Raw genomic sequence first — 22,234 nt, 5'->3', positions numbered from 1 at the left:
GCTAAGAAAAGTTTCTATTTAAAGGAATTGCGATTTCTTGAGAAAAACAAATCATTCTTTTGTAATATTCTATATTATTAGAGTATAATATATTCTAATTCTATATGTAATATATAGAATTCTAGTTCTACATTTAATTCAATTATTAGAATATTCTATATTATTAGAATAAAGATTCTAATTAAAGAATCATTCTATAATTGACGTTTAGTAAACGTGGATGTTTGCATCACCAATTTCTGAAACTATGTATGAAATGACTGTTGCAATGCTTCTTATAAAGAGTGTATATTTATTGCATGAAGTCTTTTTCAGCAGTTTTACTGATAATGAAAATGCAGGCGAGAAGTCAGGGGGGAAATATTTTAAACTCTTGTTTATCTTGTTTCTATACAATTAGAAAATTAAAAAGAAAAAAATTACTTTTGCAAATTTTATTTAAATTGTTACTAGCCTACCTAACAGTGCTGTTTTATTTTTTTGAATCGAGTAAATGTTCCTCTTGGCAGTAACAGCAGAAATAAAAGGCGTGAACACAGAAAGCGGAGTCTAACTTTTAACGTCTGCTGCAGCCCCCCGGATTAGCCTAAAAGCAGGCGAGCAGGCGCGGCAGCCTAACTAGAACAGGAGGGATACCCAGGGCCACAACCACAAGTGCCACCGATCGAATCTGTCCGGATAACCACTGTTTTTAAGGTGCGAGGAAATACCAGCTCGGCAATTATCTCTTATATTTTACCAATCGGCGTGAATAAAAAAGATAGCTTTAAGCGGCAACAATAGGAAAGACCTCTGCCGGGATAGCGTTCTTTCCCGCTAACAGGAAGGAGAAACAGCATCCAATCGGCGTCCCTTTCTCAACGGCCAATCAAACTTCAGCTTACATTGCGGCGCTGGCAAAAACGGAGCCGGGCTGTCTCGTCTCCCGGTGAGTGTCAGCTAGAGTTACCTGCCGGCCCGTGTGCCCATGAGGTTGTTTTTGTTACCTGAACACTAAGGGACGCTCAGTTCGCTCCCTCACTGTGCTGGCTGGATTTGCTTGTATTTGTTCCTAGCCACTGCTCAGGTAATGCACTCCCTTAACCAGGAAATTAAGGCATTCTCCCGGAATAATCTCAGGAAGCAGTGCACCAGGGTGACAACGCTCACTGGAAAGCAAATTATAGAAACATGGAAAGATGCCAGAATTCATGTTGTGGAAGAAATAGAGCCAAGCGGCGGGGGAGGTTGTGGTTATGTGCAGGACCTCAGCTTGGACCTGAAAGTTGGTGTTATTAAGCCATGGTTGCTCCTGGGTGAGTATATTTGATTTGCCGCTGAATCGTTGAGTTCTTTTAACCATATTACTTCTCATTTTTCTCCCTAGTATATAGTAGTCTGTGCTATCAGCTAAAAGGGCCAGGAAATTGAAATGTTTCCTTTTCTGGATATGGAACTTCACTAGCTGCCTAGGACTGTTTCTGCCACACTATGAACCTAAGAGGCATAGATTCTAGTAGCACGTAGCACCTGGTATTTGAATTTTAGAAAAGCGTTTTTCCTGTTTTTCTAACTTGTCTGGAGGACAACACATTGGTAGTGTATTTTATTGGATTATGCAACGATATAGCCTTAAAAGATTATCAAATTAAAAATAATGCTTTTATTAAGCAAGATTACTAGTGATGAGGGTTTAAGTTGTAGAAAAGTTAATGCTTGAAAAGACAAGTGCTTGTTTGCCTGCCCTGGGGTTGCAACTCTATGGAGTGCATGCCTCCTGTGGCCACATCTGTTCTTGGTGTCTGTTTTTGGACTGTTAAGAAGGTGGATTGTTATTTTATAGCTATGAGTCTGATGGTTTATGATTTCTTGTATTATGATAAATACAGATTCCCTGTACAACGCGTAACTCACAAATAGCAAATGAAGCACAGATATGTATGTGCAGACCTGTTAATTCGGCACAAATGTGATGCAGTGTTCTTAAAAAATAGTCAACAGTGTTTTAAGTAGGTTTGAATAATTTTTCATTTATGAATAGAGAAATTAAGACTTGGAAAAATCAATGATTTTTCAGTATTTATATAGCCAAGCCCCTCTTGTGTAAAAAGAACACTGAATTGGGAGTCAGAAATAGCCAATGAGATGGCTGTGTGATGTGCACACTCCTCTTAAAAGCTCTGTGAAACAGAGATCATCAGCTCCATTTTTCACATTGTAATTGAACTTAACAATTGGTTAAATAACTTGCACAGCTCAAGTCTGATAACACTCCTGCTCTCCATCATTAACATATACTGCTTCAGAGTCCAGGCTTTGAGCCTCACTCTTCCTACTCTACTTATAGTAGATGAGCTAGTGCAAGTCATTAATTCTTTCTGGGCCTCCAAGAAACCATCTGTAAAACTGAAGTAAGGCTATCTGCTTATCTTATAGGGTTGTCCTAAAGTTGTTGCAAAAGTTTTTTGAAACATATCAGTTGCAGTATACATTTGAGTTATTTATTGTAGTAGGTATTGTGTGCATTGTTACATGACCTGTCTTTAAATTCACCAAATAAATATGTCCAGTTAGTTTCTGCAGCCCAGTGAAAAATTTAGTGGTCATTTAGTTAGTCTGAAAATTTCACCCAGGATTTGCACACCGTTTCTAGGGAAGGAAATATATCCAGGCACATTTTTTGGTTATTTGGCTTCTATTGTAGTAATAATGGTTTAAAATAATTATGGTAGAATTTAAAAATAGTCATTCACTCTTTCAGAGTCTTCATGAACTTTGCTTATTTTTTAAATCTAGACTTATCCAAAGTGGGCTGATCAAGGTAGTCTTCTAAGACTGGCATTGGAACCTTATCAGGATCTTGAATGAGGGGTGGGAGGGAGTTCTGAAGCTAGTCCTTACATGGTCTCTTTGGATCGGGACATGAGATATTTTCATCAGGTACAACCTCCTTTCTTGGGAGAAGGAGATGGTTACAAGAGAGGGAGATGGTTACAAATAACTTATTCTCTGAGGGACCTATGGATGGTTATATTTAAAGTTTTTCCAGGTGAATGATACAGGGGTGTTTCTAGGTTGCTTCAAAAAGCTTTCTTATCTCTTCAAAGCAACACAGCTCTCACCTAGTACTACATGAAATTAAATATTACATTGGGTGGTGGATAAAGAAGGTGGAAAGCTGTACAAATATGCTCTGTCTTTTTCAGTTTGCTCATAAATTCACCCAGGCTCCTGCATTTCAAAAATCTTACGTATAGTTAGTGTTTTTGTCCTTGCTGTTGCAAATTATATTTTTACAACAAATCTCACTAGGACTTTTCTTAAATCCAACTTGATTTGTAAAAGTGGAAAATTCCATTTATCTTCGGTGGTTTTTAAAAGGTACACTTACTTCTTGTTATGTCCATCTTGTTACAAAGTCCCAATCGGTGACATTTTGAGATCTTTGCTTCAATTCTAGATGAAAATTTGGGAATCCTTTATAAGGTTATAAGGGTTTCCCTGGTGGCTCAGATGGTAAAGAATCTACCTGCCCTGAGAGAGACCTGGTTTGATCCCGGTTCGGGAAGATCCCATGGAGAAGGAAATAGCAATCCACTCCAGCTTTCTTGGCTGCAGTCCTTGGGGTTGCAAAGAGTCGGACACAACTGAGCGACTAACACATAAGGTTATAGAGGATTTCTGATATCTAGGAAACTCAGTATTTTTAGAAAGCAGATAATACATTAAATTTGTAAAGCTCTTTATTTTGTAAAATTCTTTCATGAATATTATTTTACCTTATCATTTTAGAAATTTTTGCTCCTATTTCTATCCATTGATGAACATTCACTCCTACAAATTTCCCCAAAACATTTCTCTTTAGAATATTATTTATTTCCCTTTTCAGTAATGTAATAATATCTTTTTGGTTTGCTTCATTAATAATTTTTTGGTCTATTTCTGTGATGATAAAAAGAGATTTGTAAATTAAGACATGCTACATCAGAATTTATGCAATATTTGGTATTTTCATTAAAAACAGAAACAGAGTTCTAGAGATCTTACATAGCCTATTTTTTATGATACATATGATTTCAAAACACTGAACGTGTTAGAAGTCCCAACTCCAATAGCATGTAATATGCTTTCTAAATCAGTTACTTCATCTATAATATTTCCATAATAATTTTTGGCCAGGGTCATGAATATTATTGGGTTATGTCAATGTAAAATATAACTGTACATTATTATTATTAAACTTATTTCTTTAGTTGTAGTCCTATTCATCAACTTCTTTTTTTGTTATTTAAAATTACCATACAGTTAAAATTGATTTGCTATTCAGTTCTATTAAATTTAACACAGTCATAGATTCATGTTGCCACTGTTAAAATCATAAAATTCTTAAAATTGATATTTGTTTTAAAATGTTAATTCAGGTAGTTTATAAAAGGATACATTCTACTTCTTCAAAACAAAGGTTTAAATAACACATTGTTAATGATTTAGAGTATTTCTTTTAATAATAAGTGTTTTTCCAACAAAAGCTTAATAGAAGACTGCGACGCAAAGCAACCATTTAAAATTGGAGAAAAGCTAATGTTTATATCTAGAATTTAGAGAGAAGTAACATGAACTGAATACTACCAAGTATTAGTTGGCACACATAGGACAATTACATAAAGTCCATTTGTACTGACTAAAATTATCCGGCCACACTATTAACACTCTCCTTGTGTTTGGAGAGTCAGTTGCTTTGGTCTCAAGAACACTAAATTTGAATCAATATATTCATAGCCTGGAAATCATTTTCAAAATGTAGCAACCAACTCTGAAAAATGACTAACTCATTCTGTTTGGGGTGTATATGTATTTAATGGAAATAATGAAAATATCCAGCTTCGAGAAATACAATAATGACAGTTGAGGGTAGAAAAAAAAAAAAGAATTTCATTCATGCATGTTTCTTTCTTTTTTGTCTTTTTTCTATTGTAAGAAATAGAGTGAAATTATCATTTAAAAGATACCATGCATATAAAACCATCAAATTTCAGTTAACTTACTTGAACCCATTTCTCCTCCTGGAGATGAATAGGACTTCCTACAGAAAACTGAGAATTTTTATTTTTAAATTATGAGGTATTTCAAATGTGCAAAAAATTACAGACTATAGCAATTACATATCTACCATTAACAAATGTTAATATTTTGATAGGCTAAGTTCTAAGTAGAATAAAGTTGAATGTAGATTTAGTAAGGAGACTGTGAGCTTTGTATTACCAAGAGAATATTGGCCAACCAGCATATTGCTGACCTTCCAGCTACCTAAAATCACATGGTAGAAGCTGGCAGATTTCCCAGACAGTTAAGGTGAAAAAAATGTTTTCTATAGAAATGGAACCTAATTCAGGAAAGTAAAATACCTGAAATCTTTAAATAATAAATGCTCTATTTTTTCAGTTCCTAACTCATGTTATATTAAGTAGTTATTCTCCTGTATAAACTTGCTTATTGGCTAGAGTCATTTTTCAGATGTAGGAGATCTGGAAAGCCAACTTTCACAGGGAGAGACTGGAAAAGGGTACAGCCCTAGCTGTGCATGGAACGTGGGTGGAACTCTGTAGACCAGCAGTGTTTGCTTTAAGCTGTGAGTGTTCCCAGACGAGCTGGCACTAAATCATTCTGTGTGTGTCTTTTTAATATTCTTTTCTTCAGTTACAAAAGAAATAGATACTTACTATAAAAAGTTCATGTGAGCATGAAGAAAAAAGTCACCTATAATCTTACTGTAACGTTTTGTTCTATATACTTCCTGCCCATTTTTAAGCATATACATCGTTTTTGTTTTTATAAAAATGATTGATGTTTTGTAACCTGCTTTTATCACCTAATATATTGAAAATATATTTCCATGCAATAAATATTCTTCTGCATTTCTCATTTCAAAGGGCTGTATATATTTTCATGGGATATTCATCAAAAATATTCATCCTGTAAATACTTTTGGACTCTGAAATCCCACTTCTAGGGATTTTTCCTAAAAGTTCTGGATATTGCAAAGATTAGCTATTAGGATGTTCTTCACAGTATTGTTGGTAATACAAAATAAACCCCACAAAAACAAAACAAACAAAAATCCACCCAAACCCAATGCCCCATCCATGGCCCTAGGCCCATGGCTTCTAGGAAAAATTCCTAGAAGTGGGATTTCAGAGTCCAAAAGTATTTACAGGATGAATGTTTTTTGATGAATATTTCTGAATTATCTTTCAAAGAGTTGGATTCAGGTTCTCCCAAGATGTATTTCTTAAAATAAATGAATAACTAACAAAATTGTTACAAAATTCAGATTAAAAGTCAGGATAATTATTTATATGTTCAAGGTGATGTGATTTATTTCTTATAGGGTCACAAGATGCTGCTCATGATCTGGATACATTGAAAAGACTCAAGGTAAAAAGAAATGCTTCAGGAGTGTTCCAAGTTATTTACTGCAGCACTGTTTATAATAGCAAATTATTGGAAGCAACCCACATTTCCATCAGTAGGGAATTGGTTAAATGAACAATGACAGAATGCTATATAGTTTTTAAAAAACACACACAAAAGTCTTTAAATACTGATATGAAAGGCTATTTTTAAATGGGGCCAAAAATCCCCACAGTGTTGCCTTTGTGTAAGAGAGTAAATAAAATGTTTGATATAAATATCTCTTATAAGATATAAATATCTTTTAAAGATACCCTAAAAGAATATATGAGAAACGGATAAAGGTAGTTACCATATAGGTGGGCGATAATGGAGTGGAGAAGGGCAGGTTGAAGAGCAAGACCTCTTAATTTTTTAAATGTTTTGATTTTTGAACGACTTCAAAAAATAAAATTTTGATATTGCCTAAATGTGAGGTTTAAGTGAGTTAACCTGTGTGCTTAGCACATACTAAGTACTAAATGAAGGGGCTGTTCGTATTATCCTTATTTTAAAGGGCATCCCAAGGTCAACCATTGAAAGGACCTCTGAAACTGCATTTTGGAAGTATGCTTGAATTACTAGAAAGGTTTTAGGTTAGGTCCCCACTACCATCATTTTGGGCTTCCCTGGTGGCTCAGATGGTAAAGAATCTGCTGCACTGCAGGAGACCTGGGTTTGATCCCTGGGTTGGAAGATCCTGTGGTGGAGGGCATGGCAACCCACTCCAGTATTCTTGCCTGTAGAATTCTATGAGAGTGGAGTCTGGCAGCCTACGGTCCTTGGGGTCACAAAGACTGGGACATGAGTGAGTGACTAACACTTCCAGCACCACCACCATGACCTGTGACTTAGTACAGTTCTTTTCAAGCAGGATCATTGAATCAATACACATATAAACTGCATTTCCAAGCAGCTAAACTACCTAGACATTGGGTAGTTTAATAGCCCACAATATTTGCAAAGCACTTTTACCTTTCAGCAGGTTTCTCCAAGATTCTCATTTTGTCATCGTCATAATCCTGTGATAGATGCAGATATATTCTGTCAGTGGTCAGACCTCATTTTTGGTCTTTGGGGGATGTAGAATATAGTTCTAAAGACAGGGCAAACACATCAGTATTATTCAACATTGGAATATCTATCATGTAATTAAAGGCAGAGTCATCCAGCCCTGGCCAGAAGTGCTCTTGGAGTGGGAGGGTAACTTGACATAGCCTGAGAAAACGTCACCAGGGAAGGCAGAAGGACATATCAGACAGTATCTTCTAAAAATGTTCTTCCCTTCTGTCTAGAATTCTCCCATCTCCCCCTCTCGAGTAGATTAGAGGGTTTTTTCTGTTGTTTTCCTCCACGAGGCAGTTAGGTTTGTAAATAGCTTACGGCCCTCTCTTCATGAGGTCTAGTTCCCTGAATATCTTAATCAATACTCTTGTGGCTGTGGACCACAGAAACCTGAGCAAGGAAAGAGAATGCATACGATGATCTCAGGGCGGGGGGACGAGGGCGGGGGAGCGCTTTGGAACCTGGGAGGAGAGCGGCTGTGCCAGAGAATAGAAGGGCACCCGCTGGCACACGGCCCCTCTCTGCACATCTGCTCTTCTTCTCATTTGGAAGCAGGGATCCTTCAGCTTCTCAGAACACTTAATACAGAATGGCTGTCCTAAAGCTCTTGAGTGTGTGGATTATTCTAACTGTCTCATACACCTCTTTCTAAATTTCTTAAATCAGTCTAGCTTAAGTCAGGTGTCCACCAGAAGCCAATTAGCTGTGTTGGGGGAAGGATCGAGGCGCTGCCAGAGCCACACCTGTGAGGCTAGTGGGGGCAGGAAAGGCGGAATCCGATCCATTTAGCCTTTGGATTGTCTTAACTAACTTCCCACAGGGCTTCTTCCGTTTGCTTGGTGGACTCCAGGAAAGGAGCTTGAATGCTTAGATGGAGGAGGAGGTTGCTCACATTTTGAAAGCAAATCTTCATGACCATCCCCCCTTTCAACCAGACTAATCATTCAGAATTTCTGGGTTTGAGACCCTGTGGCGTTGGTGCTTTTGAAAACCTCCTTGGGTGAGCAGTCACCTTGAAACCAAACCCAGTGCCCTGTGGTGTGACTTGCCGTCCAAGTTCAGAAGCAGCAAGAGAATCCAGAGCTCAGGGTGGACCTATTGAACTTTTAAAAAGCTCACTGGGTAGTTCTAGTGGGTAGCCACACTTGAGAATGACTGTACTTAAACAGAATACAAAAGGAAAGTAGGGAAATAAGTATTGAAGGGGAAGTTATTGCTACTAATGCACGTCCCTTACTTTAATTTTTTTATGGACATTAATTAATTTATTCAACAGACATTTTAAGTACTTTCTATGCGAAGTTTCCTGCTCACTCACAGTGCTTACTTATAGAAGTGAGTAGGGTAAATATGGTCTCTACCCTGGTGGAGTTTCCAGCACAATGTGGGAGACAAACTCGGTGATGAGGGCTATCGTAGGGCACATAGAGGGTACTATAGGAGTATACGGGCTTCACTGGAGGCTCAGTGTTAAAGAACCTACCTGCCAAGCAGATGTGGGTTTGACCCCTGGGTTGGGAAGATCCCCTAGAGAAGGAAATGGCAACCCACTCCAGTATTCTTGTCTGGTACATCCCATGAACAGAGGAGCCTGGTGGGCTACAGTCCCTGGGGGTCACAAAAGAGTCGACATGACATGGCGATCAAATAACAGTAACAACCAATATGAGTGTGTAGAACCAGCACTTCTGGTGAGGGATGAGGCAGGCAGAGAAGGCTCCCTGAAGGAAGTGTTACTCAAGTGGGGATGTGTTCAGTCGTGTCTCACTTTTGTGTGAGTCCTTGGACCGTTGCCCAGCAGACTCCTTTGTCCATGGAATTTTCCAAGCAGAAATACTGGAGTGGGTTGCCATTTCCTCCTCCAGGGGATCCTCCCGACCCAGGGATCGAACCTCCGTCTCTGGCTTGTCCTTCATTGCAGGCAGTTTCTTTACCACTGAGCCACCGGGGAAGCCCAAGTGAGTCATGCTTAAATTATGTATTATTGTTACAGATCTCAACATCTCAGTTTAATTAACCTAATTAATTAACCTAAGTGACCTAATTAAGTTTAATTTTATTTAAACCTAATTTTTAGGTTTAATTAACCTAATTCATGTGAATTTTTAAAAAAATTATCTTTTTTTTCTCTTTAAGGTGACTCATATTCTCAATGTTGCATATGGAGTTGAAAATGCTTTCCTCAATGACTTTATATATAAGAATATTTCTATATTGGATCTGCCTGAGACCGATATCCTATCTTATTTTCCAGAATGTTTTGAATTTATAGAACAGGCAAAAATGAAGGTAAGTTTGGTGTTGATTCACAGTTCCTCAAGAACAGAAATTTTAAAATATTGGTCCATCATCCACTTCTTTGTGTAATGAATAAGAAAGAACTATTATGAAATTTCCCCTTCAACAATATTTCGTTAACTCCTATAATTGTTCAGTCCTCCAGTTGTGTGTCTTCCCATGAGGTCCTTACTTTGAACTTTATTCTCTTGCATTTACTCACTGTTCCTGCTCTGACTGTGTTGGGCCATGACTGTGGCATCGGGCTCATCTTGCAGCCCGTGGGCGTCCCTGTCGCTGGGGCACTCGGGCTCCAGAGTGGATAGGCTCTGCAGTTGTGCGCAGACTCCAGAGCGCGCATGCTCTGTGTTTTGAGGCACTCAGACTCTCTAGTTGAGGAGCACAGGCTCAATGGTTGTGGCATCTGGGCTCAGTGGCCCCATAGCATGTGGGATCTGTGTTGTAACCAGGGATCGAACCCACATCCCCTGCATTAAAAGGCAGATTCTTAACCACTGGACCACCAGGGAAGTCCCTATTTTTTAACTTTAATTTCTCATCTTCCTATGCCTTCCTAAGAAATGTTAGGATTTAAAATTTTCTGCTCAACTGGGTTGGCCAAAAAGTTTGTTTGGGTTTTTCCGTAACATCTTACAGAAAAATCCGAATGACGTTTTTGGCCAACCCGATGCTAAGGTTCCTTTTGATCGTCTCTAACCACTTTGCGAGGTAATCAGGTGAACTATGGAACAGAGACTGCTCTGGTCCTTAGTGTATTTATGAAGATGAATATTACTAAGATTGTTTGAAAATGCTGATCAAAAGCTGTCCATTGGCTCTCTGACTTTAGAAGACCCACAGAAAATACAATACTTTAATCTTGGTACTAGATCCAAGGAGACATTCTTGACAGGCAGGGCTTCTAGGTTGGCTTTACCAATTATTATGCCTTGAAATTATATCATTTTTAGTCAATATATAATTCTCATAAAATTTATGTGAGATAAATAGATGGGAATGTAGAAGCACTTATAGAGAAAAGTTAACTGTCATGGAGCACTTGGCAATAAACGATAGTTAACATTATAGCTTAATTAAATTCTAATGATTTTCCTTCTACCTTATCTCCTTGCCTGTCTCCTTCCTTTCATTTAGTAATATTTATTGAGTGCCTTGTATGCCCAACACTGTTCTAGATCCCTTTCTCTAGATTGCTGGAAAAATATTAAACTATTCAACCTTATTTAATAGTAGATATTTGGATTAAAAAAAAGGGAAGAGGTTATCTAATTCAAAGCCTGATATTGGCCACTCTTTTAGCTTGTGAAAAATTATATAGATTCTAGACTGTCACATGCCAGTGTATCAGGTAATAGTGTTAGAAATAAAAGTGATAATGTTTCTGTGTTAGCTGCTTTTCTAAGGAGATATATAATATGCCTTAGATGGTAATGGAAAAATGTAAACATTATTCATATTTATATTCATATTAGACATTTAGACATGTCATATTAGACATTAAACATATACATGTTTCAAGTAAAAAGTGAAAGGGATAAGAGTTAATTAAAGTGGTCCTTAGTTTGGGTTTCTCAGAAAACAAAACCTGAGGCAAGGATTTAGAGCTGATGCTCCATTTGAGAGGTGCAGTCCCTAGGCAGTGAGAGTGAGAAGAAAGGGAAGTGATTCTGAAAAGGATGAGAAGCAATGTAAAATGATGTTTTTACCCTGCTGAGTGACAGCTTCACAATGAGCTGATAGCGAAATAGCTGGTTCCTTGGCAAGATGGTACCCAAGACATCCCCAGGCAGGGAATCCAAAGACACTGCACCTCAATACAGATTTGGGAGATAGAGAAGAGAGAGAATTTACTTGCCTGGCTCTCTTCAGCTCCTGTGTCCCATTGGTCAGAGTTTACACGTGGGGAGGTAACTAACCCCACAGTTCCAGGTTTCAGCACCCCGCTTTCTCAGCAGCCACCCTGAAGCCCTGTGGTGTGACTTGCCATCCAAGTCCGGAAGCAGCAAGGGAACCCAGAGCTCAGGGTGTCCCGGCCCGTGCAGAGACGGACATGGGCGAAGGGCCAGGCGTCCTTAGGCAAGCAGACCTCAGCAGGCCTGTGGGAAACAGTCAGCCACAGAGGACGCAGCCGAGGCGGAACCAGCTGAGGGTCCGTGTGATGATGGCATCACGGGAATCTGAGGAGATGCCTGAAGTGTTTCTGCTGTAAGATGCATTTGAATTCTGCAATATGTTCTAATTTCTCAAGCCTTATGTGTTTTACTGGAACCTTAGCCTCAGCCATTATTTCCTTACCCTGGAAACTCTTTATTGTTTAGATAATGCACGTTTAACTTTAGCAATAGAATTCTTGAATTTTCTTCATTCTGTTTTTTTTTTTTCCCCTAGAAGAAATCTCTTCATGATTTTGCCTGTTGTATATTCAGGTATTATTAAATGTGATTACTCGGTGAATTGCCTATTTCAAAACTACCTTCCTCGGCTCCAGTTTGTTGTTTTCGTCTTTTCACATATACCTGCCAAATAGAATGTCTTTCATTTCCCCATGTCTTTCCTCATTTTCCTCTGTGGTTATAAAACCCTGTTTGTTTGGTTTCTCTGTCCTTCTTATATCTCCACCTAATATGTTACCTGCCAGGCTTATGTCCAAAGGGACAGAAATACACATGACCTGGTAGTAGTAAGATAACCGACGTAGGTTCAAGAGTTCTTTTACTTGAGTATTTACTTGATCCCCTTTTTTATGTGCAAAAGATTTTGTTTGTTAGTATGAAATGTGTATTTGATAGTCCACATTTACTTTATTAATTTTAAGATGTGATTTTTAAAACATGTAAGTAGTTTATAACATTGGAAAAGTATAAATAAGTAAAAATTAAGATCACCCATTTTCACCAATACATATAACCACTTGTAGTATTTTAATGTATTTTTCGATATATCAAAAGACTCATTTTTTAAAAAAGATCTGAACTTGATCTGTCAAAAAATATGAGTTACTTATTCTGAGAAGATAGAAGGGATGTATCTTTAGGATACATGTATCTAAAGGATGCTGCCTTTAAGGAGCTGGCCATCTAATTGAAAAGCTATTAATAACAACATGAGAACAAAGCAGGCTACATAAAACGGAAATACTATAATTCTTATCTGCCCATAGCAAAATGGTGATATGAGTTTTTAAGGGAATGTTTTCTCAAAATGCATAGCAAAATTTTTTTGCTTAGCAGACATTTATGGAATACCTACTATGTGCCAAAAATTGCACTAAGTACTAGGCATAAAAAGATATCTTGCATATTCCTCCTGCCCTCCTCTCATACAGAGAGACAGGCTTCTTAGAAGCCATGGTTAACTGAACCAAGGAGAGGAAAAAGCCTTTTAAGCATAGGACAATAGCAAATGCAAAAGAAAAATTGCTTTATAAATTATTTAATTGTAATTACTTTGAATTCTTGAAAGGGGATATGAAGCTAGTAGTTTCTTTGGAAATACTTTCAAGGGCAGTATGATACCCAAGGAATAAGAGGTAAATAAATTCAAAGGCTGTAGAAACTAACAGAAAAGTATCTGTTACATAAAGAATGTAAGAGAGAAGAAAATACTAACATTATTAAATAATAGCTAAAACTGATTACACTGTAAGACTAAAAATAAAGCTAGTTTCATTTTCAAAAGCATATGTGTAGATCATAAGATAGCGATAACTGATACATAGTCAGGAAACATTGAAAATTACACTGGAGGGTATCTCTTACTAATGTTATGAGCCCAGGTTTCTTTGGAAAATCTAATTTGTTTTGCGTTAAGAGAAGTTCATTAATAGTGGGACTTCCCTGGTGATCCAGTGGCTCAGACTCTGAGCTCCCACTGCAGGGGTCCCTGGTTTGATCTCTGGTCAGGGAACTGGAGCCCACGTGCCACAAGAAATGATTAAAGATACTGCCAGCTGCAAATAAGACATGGTCCAGCCAAATAAATAATTATTTTTTAAAAAGAATTCCTTAGCAGTGTCCATTGGTTACCGTAATATGATTTTAAAATGTCTTAAGTATTATTAAAAAGGGCCATTGTACAAAGTGAGAAAAGTTCTGTATATGCAGAGTGAATATTTTTGTTTTGGTTTTCCTATGCAGAAACAATTAATATCTGGAAATGACTCTGAAAATATAAACAATTGAAATTGTCTTTTTGATATGAGAATTTTTAAAATATTAACTAATCTTGTGAATCATCTTTCTTTCTTGAAGTGAGATACACTTGCTACACTTGTTATAGTAGACCAAGGAAAGGAATTTTGCAACAGATTTATGCATCTAAGAACTACCTTGTAAAATAATCTAATAAACCATGAACATAGCATTGTTAATGTATGCTTTGGGCAGAGTTTTCAGTTTTAAGGTTTTTTCTCCCCTTCCCTGTTCCCATGTTGTTTGTACAAAAAGAAAAATCAAGAAATGAAGTAACTGCAATGTCTGGTTCTGTAGGGTGTGCTCACCATTCATTACATTTCATCAAGATCATTAACTTTTAACAGGCCTGAGATAAGCCAACCTGTATCAGTGCTGATCCATCAGATATATCCCATTCATTATTAATGCAATATTACCCCCATCAGCGTCGGTCCTGCACTGTGTCTCTTTTCACTTGTAAAGTATCATTTGCAAGTTACCTGAAACGTTTTGCATTTATTGACCTCATGCTGGTGTCTAATTACCTTTTCCACTTCATGTTGTCGTGAGCTATTTGAGTCAACATTTTACTACCTCATAAGTTTAACTATTTTTTTAGGTTATTTCCCTCCAGAATAAAATAGATCCAAAAGAAGAACATTGTTTTCCTTACTGATCATTTTATAGATAGATTTCTAAGCCAGTGGTACTAGTTTCTTTATGGGAACAGTACCTGTACCTAGTATATAAACTTTCTGTGTAATTTATGATTGTGGTTTTATTTATATTTCCACATATATTTCCTCTGATTTTTCTCTTATTTATAGGCCTGTGGCTACTGAGTTACTAGGCTTTTATGTGTACTTTACTAGATTACTTCAGGGTAATAAAAGATAATTTCAGAATTCCAAATATATCATCAAAGCATTTCAAACCTGGGAAGTGGGAAAAGGTGTTGATTAATTGATTTTTTTTTCCATTTATTCCCTACAGTGCATTGGTTTCTGATGATTGAATAAATTGAGTCAAATAAATTGATGAAGTGAATATTTTTATCTTATAGTTTTTAAATAGTATAAGATTTCAGTACAACTTTTCTTAAATAAATAATGAAGATTTTTGTTTGGTTTTATTATAGGATGGAGTGGTTCTTGTTCATTGTAATGCAGGAGTTTCCAGGGCTGCTGCAATTGTAATAGGCTTCCTAATGAATTCTGAAGAGATCTCATTTACCAGTGCTTTTTCTTTGGTGAAAAATGCAAGGCCTTCCATATGTCCCAATGCTGGCTTTCTGGAGCAGCTTCGTACATATCAAGGGGGCAAAGAAAGCAATAAATGTGACAAACCACAGGAATTAGAAGAAGCAACAGTTCCTGAATTACATTCCAGCCAATGATGGACAACTGTAATTTCTGAGTTGGTCTCTAGAGCCACTTTCCCTCCTCTTTTGGAGAGTAAACTAGTAGAAACCTCCTTTTCTCATGCTTTTTTTTTTCAAGTGGAAATAGAGGTCAATTGATCGTCCTAAACTAGGGTATAAATAAATTTTTAAATTATATCATGTTTTCTTTAGTATTATAATGTGGGATTAAATGCTTCTTTGATTTGCTAAAGGAAAATAACAATGTATTACCAATAATTGATTTCTGTGGAAAGCAAAGGTTTACACATTTCAAATCTTCATTAAAGCATGAAAGATTAAATTAGTTGATTAAAACTTCTGGTAGTTTTCTATGCCAACAACTATTTCCATGAAGGAAAAAACATGAAGTACTATGAAGAAGGCAAATTTCTTTGTAAGGAATTTAAGGTTAAAAACAATACCTTAAACCTCCCCAAAAAGGTAACCAAAATCTGAAGGTTTACACAATACTTACGTAGTAGTTACATTATTCACAAAATTTTTATGTCCTTTTATGAAAATGCAGCCACTTTTCATTTTGCTTTTTAAATTGTATTCCGTGTTTATTTTTAAACATTTTTGTATAGCTGTGCTCTCTTACATTATTGTGAGCGTATGGTTCTTTAATTAGGTGCTAGTCTCTTACATTGTGTACTTTTTATTCTGGGTTCCTAGCATTCTGTTTTTGGATTCCATGTCATAATTTTCTGATCTCCTTGAATCTGTAGGAAAGTGTTTCAAACTGAAGAGTCATTTTAAAAATGTGGTCTGTTTTCTAGTTTGGTATTCTACTAGGGAACATATTTTTAAGGAAAGAACACTTATGGTTTTGTAAGAAATTTTGAATACATTTTTTAGAAAGCCCAAAATCATTTACAATTTTATTTCTGGCCAGAGGCTTTGAATGGTTTCTTTTTTTTTTTTTTTTTATTAAGTCTCCATGTTGGCAAGGCTAAACTCTGTTTGTTATGAATTTGCTTAAAGATATGCTTTGAATTATTAAGAATAAAATGCACTTAAAATTAATTTTAATAATTAAGATAGAATTAAAGACTTTCAAGTAGACTTGCATGACTTTGAAAATATCATTGCCCTGTAGATTTTAGTAAGAAAATCCTGAGCTCTTCTTAGATACACATTATAGAGAGAAGCATTTTTCTATAAGTAAGTTGGAAAGTGCACATTGAGCACATCTGTGCATTTGAAAAAGCAGGCTTTCTTATGCTGGCAGGAGCAAAAATTAGAAGCGATAAATGCAAATTATGTTTTAAGATTGCTTATAGCCTGACAAGATGTCATCATGTGCAAAGCTATGAACTTTCCATCTGTTAAGAAGTAGCATAAGTATAATCAACCTACAGTAAGCTGTCTGAAGCCTAACAAGGCAGACAGAATCCTCTTAAATATGAGACTGGTGTATCATATTGTCTTTATAGTTAATATTGCTGAGGATTTGCTGGGTAAACCTTGTCTGGTCACGTGTAAGTATTTATTTAAATACATTTTCCTTTGTTATTGTTATTTAGTTTTCAGCCATTAAATGCTGTGAACATGAAACCTTAAATAGAACTTATTCCTTATGGATAGTTTATTTTTGTCTGTAGTTATATGTTGTTGCCTGTAGTGATATGGTTACAGTGCAAACATGTATATTCTGGCACATCTACAGAAGGGCATTGAGCATCAATTTTGTTTTCTCTTAAATGGTACTAGTTTGCTGTATCCAAAATAAATCAGTGAAGGGAATTCAGTCTTTTAAATGAGGGGTATTATGTAAGGCAATGATAGATTATACATGTAACATGTTTATTTGGCTTCCCATGAGTATGTCACTCTGTCATACCTAGTTATTTACAAAAAGGAGCTTTATTACTATGATCCTCTTTTTCACATATTGTAGAAAAAGTGAAAGTGTTAGTTGCTCAGTCGTGTCCGACTCTTTGTGACCACATGGACTGTAGCCCACTAGGCCCTCTGCCCATGGAATTCTCCAGGCAAGAATACTGGGGTGGGTAGCCATGTCCTTTCCGGGGGATCTTCCCAACACAGGGATCAGACTCGGGTCTCCTGCGCTGCAGGCAGATCCTTTACCATCTGAGCCGCCAGGAAAGCCCTCACATATTATGAACAGATCTCAGATATGCATCTGTTTTGAGGGAGTGACAAAACTATTTCGAGGACTTTGTGCCTCTATTTTAAAACGGATTTCCCTATTTTAGAAAGTCTCCTTCAAAGGTAAATTCTCCAAAGATTCTGGAATGTAGCAAGTATAAATCATAATATTGTCCTTTTACCTTACACAGTAAACTGGGTGAGTTAACACCTTTACAAGCAAACCCACAATACATTAAAAAAAAACACAAAAAACAGAAATGTAGCACAATGAATTATTTGATTTTTCCAGCTGACCCTAAGTAGTTGACTTTTCTGCCCAAAGCCTCCTGAACATATTTAGTTACCTGTAGTTATTTAACACTTTAAAGCAGAAGATTTTAAGGTTTTATATTCATACGTTACATGCAATGGTATTTACAGTGAACACATTTTTAGTTTGTCTTCATTGACATAGTTAAAACAGTTTAAACTTTTCTACTTTAAGTGAAACTTTGGCTTACTGTTTTGTATCCATAGTTATAATGTGCCCTTTATTTCTGGGTATTGATATACTTTAGTAAAAATAATAAATTTACTATTTCTTCTAGTATCTTTACTTCTTTGAGGTTATTTGTTTTAAAAGACTTATTTGCCATCAAATTCTGGATTTAAAAAATCTCGTTGGCAAAACACTGAGTTATATGTTTTAGAATATAAATTAGTTTAAAGGTCTGTGGAAATTTGATGCTCCAGCCACCTCAAGAAGTGAAAAGCTAAAGTCAGTTCTTGTAATTGGCATTACTGTGGATAAATTGGCAGTGAAAATTCAATAGCATATCCTAGTACTTTAAGTCAAGAGACGATGCTAAATTACTCTTAGATTAAGCTGAGATTTACATTCTTAGTAAAACCTTCTCTGACCACCTTATTTCAAGCTGCTTCCATCCTTAACACTTATATCTACCTTTCCCTGTTTTATTTAGTGCATATCCCTAATTGTCACCAAAATTGTATATATTTTTATTTATTTTGTTGCTTTTCCCATCAAAACTTGGGCTCCCCGTGAGGGCAGAGATTTTTACTGTTTGTTTATCTGTACCATTGTGTACCCCATAACAGGCACTCAGACATTTCTTGTTAGAAAGAAGAGAGGGAGGGGGGAAGGAAGGAAAAGGATTGATGCATGTTGTTGTGCCAGCTTCACAGTACCCACTGCAGGTCATCATTCATGGCAGGTGAGCTGCAAGTTACATCTGCAGTCGTGTCAGACAGCGCTTGAGAGCGACAGCGGGGAACGCAAGTAACAGGTCTGAAACAGGACCGCATAGCACCCTACACAACAGAAAGCATGAGTGTCCTTTTTAATTTCTGAACAATTTACTTTCTCCTTTTTGGCCATGCCCACAGCTTACAGGATCTTAGCTCCCTGATCAGGGATTGAACCCGCGCCCCCTGCAGTAGAAGACTGGAGTCCTGACCACTGGACCACCAGGAAATTCCCTCAATAATTTTCTACCAAAGTTATTTAGAAATTAAACAGTTGATCAAACATCCAGCAAGAGTATCCAGGATATGGTATTTTGCTTTCACACAAGATATGCAAGAATAATGGCTTATGTGCCAATTATCCATTTATTGTCTCAGCTCCAAATCCACTCATAATTGTGTCTATAAAAAGGAAGATGGGCAATTTACATACCTTTCTCTTGACAGCAGCTGTGCTGTTGAGCTTTGTCAGTAGAAGGTGCTGTGTGTGGGAGAACCCTTTCAGGAGGAAGGGTCATTTCTACTGGGCTTGGTGTGCTTTCAAGGCAGGCTGCTGCAGTTCAGATAGACTCCAACAGTGCCCACAGCTTCTCCACCACCTAGTTAGTCCTGGGAGCCAGGCTGCTTCCGCACCCTGCGGCTGCAGCTTTCCCGGGGAATTCCCTGGGGTGGTTTTATAGCAGGGCTTCCCTTGTGGCTCAGCTGGTAAAGAGTGCGCCTGCAATGTGGGAGACCTGGGTTCGATCCCTGGGTTGGGAAGATCCCCGGAGAAGGGAAAGGCTACCCACTCCAGTATTCTGGCCTGGAGAGTTCCATGGACTATGTAGTCCATGGGGTTGCAAAGGGTCGGACACGACTGAGTGACGTGGAATACCTCCCTTTCGACAGCTTTGCCTGGCATCCTAGAGGGTGCATTTCCAGAAAGTTCTTCCATATTTCTGCCATTCTGTGAGCCATGGCTTCACTCTGCAACAAGATCCAGGTTTCAACCCTGGGAGACTTTTTCCTTAAACACTTCCCCAGTGGTGGTGACTGTTCTTTATATCCGCTCTTCCTATGCTATTGTTTAGAGCACTTTCCTTCTTCCTTTCTAACCAATCCCTCATTACTCAAATCCTATTATAGTTAATAAACTTTTATGTTAAACTTTCCCACTCTTGTTGTGTGGTTTATCTCCAGATGGACCTAGGCTGTCTAGCCTATAATTTACAGTCAATTATTTTAATAATTGTCTTTGTGGAGTGTTTCTGGTAGCAGGTCAAGCTATGTTATAACCATGCACCTTATGATAATGGAGGCTCAAATGGCAATTAATGTTGTAGGACTATTTTTTGAGAGAATAATTCTATGAATAGTAACAGTGTTCTGTTTAAGGGTATAAACACAAGACCTGATTTTGCTAGTGCTTCTTGTCTACAGAGTGGTGAATTCTTCAAAGTTGAAAAGGAAAATGAAAGCACATATAGTGTAATTTGCTATTGCTCTTATGTTTTCACCCACTCTTCCCATTTGTATATAATACCAGGAAGAGAGGAAATTGCTTTCAGTGCTTGAACTGAATTCTCACTGCCCTCTTTGCACAGTCCAGTTGTGCTACTAAATTTATGAATCCACTTCCTAATAGCTGTAATTACTGCTAATGCAACTTCATGAACTCAGGGGGTAAATGAAGATAGCTAATGTCTCACTACTAGTGATGTGTGTGTGTGTGATGTCTATACACACACACATATGTATATTTATTTTTTGTAATAGCAAATGCTTTTATAAGTGCTCACAAACAAAAAGTTCCCTACATTTTCTCTAGAATTGGCATACAGCTTACTATGTATAAGTTATAACATTACTGTGTATAAGTTATAGCATTCTCCCTTTTCTCTTAAAAAAAATCTGGTATAATAATTGTGTATCTTCAATTTTATGACACTGTCACTACATGTCTTAAATATAACCGATCTTGCTTTGGGAATATCACTAGCAGATTTTCCTAGTATTTCTTCAATATAAAAAATGATTTTTTTTTTCACATTCAGGGACTCCTCTGAGTCAAATACTGTCAAATACTCCCCATGTCAAATACTGTGCTAGGTGCTAGGGATATAATGATAAACAAAACAGTCAAAAATCCTTGCCCCCATGGAGCTTGCATTCAAAGTAACACCACTGTATAATAACCAGACACATCTACACTGATCATTCAACCTTCTGCTGGTTAGAGTTTCCTCTGTTTTGACATTTCTGAACCATGGAGGTCTTTCTTTACTAAGGAGAAGTGGGCAAATGACCAAGGGCAGAATTTTCTAAGGATCTCCCAACACAACCATTCCTCGTTCTGCTGAAATAAATAGTAGCCTTAAGAAGAAACACAGACTCCTCACCAACATCTACCTACAATAATAATTTTAATTAATAATAATTACCAAATTTAAAGAGACAATTTCCTAGTAATCACCAGAAAAAAATTGTCTACAGATATCAATTATATATTCTTTCTATTACAGAAAAGAGCCCTAAAATATTTTAAAAACTTCCTTCCCCAGTGTGCAGTTTTGATCAAGTTACAGACACATTTACACATATTCCTTTATAGGCAGTGAATGTGTTGTATAACTGACTTTCAAAACACCTATAATCTTTTAAAATATTAATCAAGCTGATAATTATGGAAATAAGAGTTGATACTCTTCTGTCAAGGTATGGAGTCCTTGGATGACTGTATCTGTATGAGTAAACTGTTAATCGTCCTCACAAGAAAGTTTAAAGAATTAGCAATTTAATGTTTATAAACTTTTTTTGTTTCTTTGGAAGATATTGCAGTTATTATTACAATAGGATTAAGTTGCAGATACTAAAGAAGTTGCGATAATAGCACCTAGCTTAATAGTAAGTATTCAATTTAAATAAAAAATTGAAGTAGATTTCCAAATGATAAGTAGCCTAGAAATGAAATTTTCTCACTATATAGTCCATATCCTTAGGATAGATTAAGCACTTATTTGTATCTCAAGAAGATTTTCTTTTTCAGTAAGTACTAATATTTTCTACAATTCTCATTAATTCCAGGCAAAAGAAGCATTTATTAAAACTTTGTTTAAGAAGTACATTTTCTTTTCAGTAGAGTTAAGAAATTGGGAAATCAATAGAATTCAATTCTGCGGTCTTTTCCTATTCGGCGAGAATGAACAGCTGTGAACCTTGTTCACAAGTGATATAACAAGCTAACCAAATGCTGCGGCGGCTCCTTGACATTTCACATTCCTGGTGCTGTTGAGGCTTAACCCCACTCAGGTCAGTTTACAGTTGATCTTCCCTTGCAAACTGTGATCAAACGAGCCTGGAGCAAACTGAGAGGCAAGATATTCCCTTTTATGACCTGTTAACCTGATATCATCTCCCCTAATCAATGGCTTTACAATTTAGTTGTGTGAAAATATGTTTTCTAAAACTGTAAAGTGCTATACTACTAGTATTACTGCTTTGTCATTTTGAATTAGGGAAAATTTTTTAG

The 22,234-nt window shown here is 36.8% G+C and overlaps 1 protein-coding gene across 2 annotated transcripts; it reads left to right on the top strand.

Annotated features, from left to right (window-relative positions):
- Nucleotides 1-875: 875 nt before the first annotated feature.
- DUSP19 (dual specificity phosphatase 19) lies at nt 876-18,068 on the top strand. 2 transcript variants are annotated; one of them, XM_070475910.1, is made up of 4 exons: nt 876-1,295; nt 6,368-6,414; nt 9,631-9,783; nt 15,103-18,068. In XM_070475910.1, the coding sequence occupies exons 1-4, from the start codon at nt 1,070-1,072 to the stop codon at nt 15,358-15,360; spliced, it is 684 nt and encodes a 227-aa protein (XP_070332011.1). In that variant the 5' UTR covers nt 876-1,069; the 3' UTR covers nt 15,361-18,068. The 2 variants fall into 2 exon arrangements, with proteins under 2 accessions (XP_070332011.1, XP_070332012.1); XM_070475911.1 differs by lacking the exon at nt 9,631-9,783.
- Nucleotides 18,069-22,234: the final 4,166 nt, after the last annotated feature.

Source organism: Odocoileus virginianus, chromosome 13 (assembly GCF_023699985.2).
Source record: "Odocoileus virginianus isolate 20LAN1187 ecotype Illinois chromosome 13, Ovbor_1.2, whole genome shotgun sequence".
Taxonomy (NCBI): Eukaryota; Metazoa; Chordata; class Mammalia; order Artiodactyla; family Cervidae; genus Odocoileus; species Odocoileus virginianus.
This window is presented reverse-complemented; position numbering and strand designations above follow the sequence as displayed.